The 6,627-nt window shown below is 41.6% G+C and overlaps 1 protein-coding gene across 4 annotated transcripts in view; it reads left to right on the top strand.

The window, feature by feature from the left end:
- The window catches only part of DNAH5 (dynein axonemal heavy chain 5), a 179,334-nt gene that overhangs the window by 140,841 nt on the left and 31,866 nt on the right, over nucleotides 1–6,627 (top strand). For all 4 annotated transcript variants that reach the window (XM_081014558.1, XM_081014559.1, XM_081014561.1 and 1 more), the window contains 2 exons: nucleotides 56–211; nucleotides 440–622. In XM_081014558.1, the coding sequence (XP_080870684.1) occupies nucleotides 56–211; nucleotides 440–622 (339 nt within the window). The remainder of the gene's footprint in view (nucleotides 1–55; nucleotides 212–439; nucleotides 623–6,627) is intronic.

Here is a 6,627-nt window from a genome sequence, read left to right on the forward strand (position 1 = left end):
TATTCCCCTTGTGAGCAAACAGCTTAATAGATGGTCAGAATGCTTCTATTTTCAGATCACCTCTTTAAATCACAAGTATTTTAGAAACCACTTGGAGGATAGCCTGTCTCTTGGAAGGCCATTGTTAATTGAAGATGTTGGCGAAGAACTGGATCCAGCTTTGGACAATGTACTGGAAAGAAACTTCATCAAAACAGGCTCTACATACAAGGTGAGGGAAGTAAAAATGTTCTTGAAACTTACTGTCTGTTGCATTAACAAAGGTGTAATTGCTTACATGGCAACTGTCTGAAATACCAAGTGTTGCTTTACTAAAGTAAAACAATAACTGAAGCTAGGTGTTGCACCCTAAATAACAAGCCGATGCTTGAAAGAGTACAATAAAGCTTTTCGGGGCTTCTAATTCTCTTCTACTCCCATCATCGCTTTTGTTAATTAGGTAAAAGTTGGGGATAAAGAAATGGATGTAATGAATGGCTTCAGACTTTATATTACCACCAAACTTCCGAATCCAGCATACACCCCCGAGATTAGTGCTCGTACCTCCATTATCGATTTTACTGTCACTATGAAGGGTCTAGAAGACCAGCTTCTAGGGAGAGTCATTCTAACAGAAAAACAGGTAAGCGAGAAAGAATCTCTGACAATTCTGGATCTATCATTTGTACAGTGTTTTGTTGCTGTTTACTGTGGTGATTTTTTTCTGTTTTCTAACATTGGAATGATGAGCTTTGCAGCTTCCTGAGATGTAGTGGGGACCAGACAAAACAACACTCCAGTAAAATAAGTGAGATACTTGAAGCAGAATCAACATAGTTCAGCAATGTTTTCTCTCTCATACATCTCCTCTGCTTTCCCACCTACTATTTCTGTGTTTTTATATATATATATATATATATATATATATATATATAACTTTTTTAAATTGCATATGGACACATGAATCTGCATGAGTCATGCCCATTGTCCATTTTGACTGACAGGTGGCACTTCAGGGCCCTTTCCCCATCCCTCCAACCTGAGGTTCTTTAACTGATGATGCTGTTGGAGTTCATAGTCTACGTGCAGCTTGGCAAGTGAGCAATTAGTGTTTTGACTACAGGCTAGGGAGACAAGAGCGCGGGAGTAATTTGCCTGGAGATTAGAGGGCCTAGTAACAGCTCGGTGATTGGCTGAGGTCTCTTATATAGGCATCATGGCCTATGGCATTGTTTGGCTAGTTAGGAGTAACCTGGAGTGCTTGGAGAGGGATAAAGTTCATGTCTGTATATAGTAACTTGTATATAGCTTGTGAGTTTACTGTCGTATATAATAAACTACAAAACCAGTCGTCAGCTTTGTTCCTGACTGAGCAGTCTCGATCGTTGCCTAGGAAAAATTGCACGACTCTGCTAAGTTGTGCGTCATAGAAGACATTCAGAGGTGAAGAAACTGGTCCTAGTTGCATGCGAAAGGACTTCAGAAAGTGCCCACAGGCTTCGGAGTTTTAACAGATGCCATGGGACTTTATTGGGGACATTCTGTGTGTAAGACATATTCAAAGCATACTATCTACAGCCGAGTGATCATTCCTTGCCCCAAAGGCTGCCTTGATCCTGGGATTGCACCTGATAAGGTTTGAAGAAGAATGGCCATCACAAGTATTTCCCTTTCGCATAATATTTCAAAATCTCATCCATCTTTCTTTATTAACCTTGAGAGGTTAAGGCCACATCAGTCCTTCATCCCTAAACCTGTTTAACCACTACAGGACACAGTTTTTTCGCAAACTTCAGAGTGGGACATTGGTAGCCTCATCCTAGAACTGGTTTCCCAAGAAGCAGGGAGTAATGATGAATTTGTTGGTATTTTACAAGCTTTTTAGTATCACAATGTATAAGGAAAATAATATTCTTCTTCCTGGCTGTGTACCAGACACTCTGTTGGTTCTGACATAATGGCCAAACCATGATTTAGCTGTTGGGTTTGTTTGTTTTTTGTTTTTTAAAAATACTATTTATTAATTTTCAACCATTTAAACACAACAAAACAGAAAGACAAAAAAAACAACAACAAAAAAAGAAAGAACAAAAAAGAAAAAAACAGAAAAACATAAAACTAACAAAGCATGACACAAACCATTTCAAACACAGAACAATTTCAATGTCTTATCTTTCATTCCCTTATTTCCACGACCTCCTCACACCTCCCTTTCTGTTTTCCACTTCTATTAATTATTTCAGCAATTCCTTTCCATCTTCCTCTGTTTTCTATCCTATAATTATCTTGACATATTCTAGCCTTATTTTCCCTTTAATACACTATTAATCTATTTATACTTGATTCCTTATAGCATTTCTACTAAAGCCATATAACTTCATTCCAACATTTTCCAAACATTCATTATTTTTACAGTATTTCTATAAACAGTCTTAAACTTTTCCCAGTCTTCTTCCACCAGCTCTTCTCCCTGGTCTCGGATTTCTGCCAGTCGTTTCCGCCAATTCCATATAGTCCATCAACTTCATCTGCCATTCTTCCCGAATGGATAAATCTTGTGTCTTCCAGTACTTCACAATGAGTATTCTTGCTGCTATTGTTGCATCCATGAGACAAATTCTATCCTTCTTTAACACCAATTGACCAACCATGCCCAGGAGAAAGGCCTCTGGTTTCTTCAAAAGGGTATATTTAAATACCTTTTTCATTTCGTTATGAATCATCTCCCAGAGTGTCTTAATCCTTGGGCATGTCCACCAAAGGTGAACTCTAATCCTCAAATTCGTCTGTTTTTCCTTAAGTTCAGTCATAGCGAGCGTCAACTTATGTTCATCAAATTGCCTCTGTAGGGCTGGGGCTCTCTTTCTCTTTCTCTCCAGTTGTGTTTCTGTACCTTCAACAGCAATAGCTTTTTCCTTGACTTCCTCCACAGCTTGCCATATCAAAATAGGTTCTTGTATCAATTTCTGGGTGGTTTCTGTATTGGTATTGTCCATACTCCCTGCATTCAAGTCAACCTCAACAATTGAAACATCCACTTTCGCATTTATCATGTCCATTTTCCTGTGAAGCTGATCCAATGTGTCATTTATCTTATATAATGCAGCCACCAAAGCCTCTTCTGTCGACATTCCTCTTGGTTTCAAATATACTAGTACAAAGACAGCAACAAAAAGAACAGGAGGGCCTAATAATAGACCTCTCCTGGATTGTTACCAAGTCCTCCCAGACCTTAATGTTTTATCAACAGTTGACTGGTCTGTTTTTCCTCTTCCATTTACCATAACATTTGAAAGATTCAAGGTCAGTCCCAGAGTCTCACGGTTTTTAACTTGCAGCTGGAAATTCCCCTAGTCCAACTCTTGTATATCAACCAGTTTCAAAGGCTTCCACTAGGGGGAAACAGTTTCTATTTGTATAGAATCATAGAATCATAGAATCATAGAGTTGGAAGAGACCACAAAGGCCATCGAGTCCAACCCCCTGCCAAGCAGGAAACACCATCAGAGCACTCCTGACATATGGTTGTCAAGCCTCTGCTTAAAGACCTCCAGAGAAGGAGACTCCACCACACTCCTTGGCAGCAAATTCCACTGTCGAACAGCTCTTACTGTCAGGAAGTTCTTCCTAATGTTTAGGTGGAATCTTCTTTCTTGTAGTCTGGATCCATTGCTCTGTGTCCGCTTCTCTGGAGCAGCAGAAAACAACCTTTCTCCCTCCTCTATGTGACATCCTTTTATATATTTGAACATGGCTATCATATCACCCCTTAACCTCCTCTTCTCCAGGCTAAACATGCCCAGCTCCCTTAGCCGTTCCTCATAAGGCATCGTTTCCAGGCCTTTGACCATTTTGGTTGCCCTCCTCTGGACACGTTCCAGTTTGTCAGTGTCCTTCTTGAACTGTGGTGCCCAGAACTGGACACAGTACTCCAGGTGAGGTCTGACCAGAGCAGAATACAGTGGCACTATTACTTCCCTTGATCTAGATGCTATACTCCTATTGATGCAGCCCATAATTGCATTGGCTTTTTTAGCTGCCGTGTCACACTGTTGGCTCATGTCAAGTTTGTGGTCAACCAAGACTCCTAGATCCTTTTCACATGTACTGCTCTCAAGCCAGGTGTCACCCATCTTGTATTTGTGCCTCTCATTTTTTCTGCCCAAGTGCAATACTTTACATTTCTCCCTGTTAAAATTCATCTTGTTTGTTTTTGCCCAGTTCTCTAATCTGTCAAGGTCGTTTTGAAGTGTGATCCTGTCCTCTGGGGTGTTAGCCACCCCTCCCAGTTTGGTGTCATCTGCAAATTTGGTCAGGATGCCCTTGAGTCCATCATCCAAGTCGTTGATAAAGATGTTGAATAAGACCGGGCCCAAGACAGAACCCTGTGGCACCCCACTAGTCACTCTTCTCCAGGATGAAGAGGAACCATTGATGAGCACCCTTTGGGTTCGGTCAGTCAGACAGTTACAATCCACTGAGTGGTAGCATAGTCAAGACCGCATTTTACCAGCTTCTTTACAAGAATATCATGGGGCACCTTGTCAAATGCCTTGCTGAAATCAAGGTAGGCTACATCCACTGCGTTCCCTTCATCTACCAGGCTTGTAATTCTGTCAAAAAATGAGATCAGGTTAGTCTGACATGACTTATTTTTCAGAAATCCATGCTGACTATTGGTGATCACAGCATTCCTTTCTAGGTGCTCACAGACTGTTTGCTTAATGATCTGCTCCAGAATCTTCCCTGGTATTGATGTCAGACTGACTGGGCGGTAATTATTTGGGTCCTCTCTTTCCCCCTTTTTGAAAATAGGGACAACATTTGCCCTCCTCCAGTCTGCCAGGACTTCGCCTGTTCTCCAGGAATTCTCAAAGATGACTGCCAGTGGTTCTGAGATCACATCTGCCAGTTCTTTTAATACTCTTGGATGCAGTTCATCTGGCCCTGGAGACTTGAATACATCTAAACTAGCCAAGTATTCTTGTACTATCTCCTTAGTTATTCTGAGCTGTGTTTCCTCTGCTGAATCATTTCCTCCAAATTCTTCAGGTCGGGCATTGTTTTCTTTATCGGAGAAGACTGAGGCAAAGAAGGCATTGAGGAGTTCAGCCCTTTCTGTGTCCTCTGTTTGCATTTCACCATCTTCTCCTCTGAGTGACCCCACTGTTTCTTTGTTCTTCCTTTTGCTACGAACATACCCATAAAAGCCTTTTTTGTTGCTTTTAACCTCTCTAGCAAGCCTGAGTTCATTCTGTGCTTTAGCTTTTCTGACTTTGTGTCTACACGTGCTGGCTATTTGTTTAAATTCCTCTTTGGTGGTTTCCCCCCTTTTCCATTTTTTGTACACATCCTTTTTTAATCTTAACTCAGTTAAAAGTTCTTTAGATAGCCACCCTGGCTTCTTTAGGCGCCTTCCATGTTTCCGTCTCATTGGTATTGCCTGAAGTTGTGCTTTTACTATCTCCCTCTTAACAAACTCCCAGCCATCATGAACTCCCTTTCCTTTTAGTATTACTGTCCATGGGATCTCACCCAGCACTTCCCTAAGTTTTCTGAAGTCGGCTTTCTTAAAGTCAAGAAATTGAGTCCTAGTATGCTTGGCTGCTCCTTTCCGCTGTATAGTAAACTTCAGAAGAGCATGATCACTCGCGCCTAATGATCCTTCCACTTCTACCCCACTAACCAGGTCATCAACATTGGTTAGGACCAGATCTAAAATGGCTGTTCCTCTTGTTGCTTCTCCCACTTTCTGGACAATGAAGTTGTCTGCAAGGCCAGTGAGGAATCTGTTTGACCTTATGCTCTTGGCTGAGTTTGACATCCAACAAATATCCGGGTAATTGAAGTCCCCCATTACTACCATCTCCCTTCCTTTTGCATGCTTGGCCATCTGTTCCAGGAAGGCATCATCTATGTCCTCCGTTTGGCTTGGGGATCTATAGTAAACTCCCACAATGAGGTCACTGTTATTCTTCTCTCCCTTAATTTTGACCCAAATGCTCTCACTTTGGCTTTGAGGTTCTAAATCTTGGATCTCTTCACAGGTATACACATCCCTGACATATAACGCCACTCCTCCTCCTTTCTTGTCTGGTCTGTTTCTCTGAAATAGATTGTATCCCCCCATTATTACATTCCAATCATGGGACTTATCCCACCAGGTTTCAGTGATGCCTATTATGTCATATTTAGTTTGCTGTACCACGAGCTCAAGCTCATCTTGTTTATTTCCCATGCTTTGCGCATTAGTGTACAGACATTGAAGTCCATTAATCATTCCCCCGTGTCTCTTATTTAAGGATTTTTTCCTCCCATCACTAGGTCTGCGTGCTGTTTGCTCCATTTGGTCTATGACATTTGGATGATCATCTTCATCAATTGATAGACTCCTACCTTCAGGAGCACTGTCTCCCTCCCCCACATTAGTCAGTTTAAAGCCCTCCTGATGAGGTTTCTGAGATTTTTGGCAAAAACATTTCTCCCAACCGTTGTGAGGTGCAGCCCATCGCTTGCCAGAAGTCCATCTTCAAGAAACTGCAGTCCGTGATCTAAGAATCCAAACCGTTCCTGTTTACACCATTTGCGAAGCCAGCTGTTCACTTCCACTATTTTTCCCTCTCTCCCTGAGCCACGTCGTTCAACTGG

Source organism: Podarcis pityusensis (assembly GCF_964106645.2).
Source record: "Podarcis pityusensis genome assembly, chromosome: 7".
Classification (NCBI taxonomy): Eukaryota; Metazoa; Chordata; class Lepidosauria; order Squamata; family Lacertidae; genus Podarcis; species Podarcis pityusensis.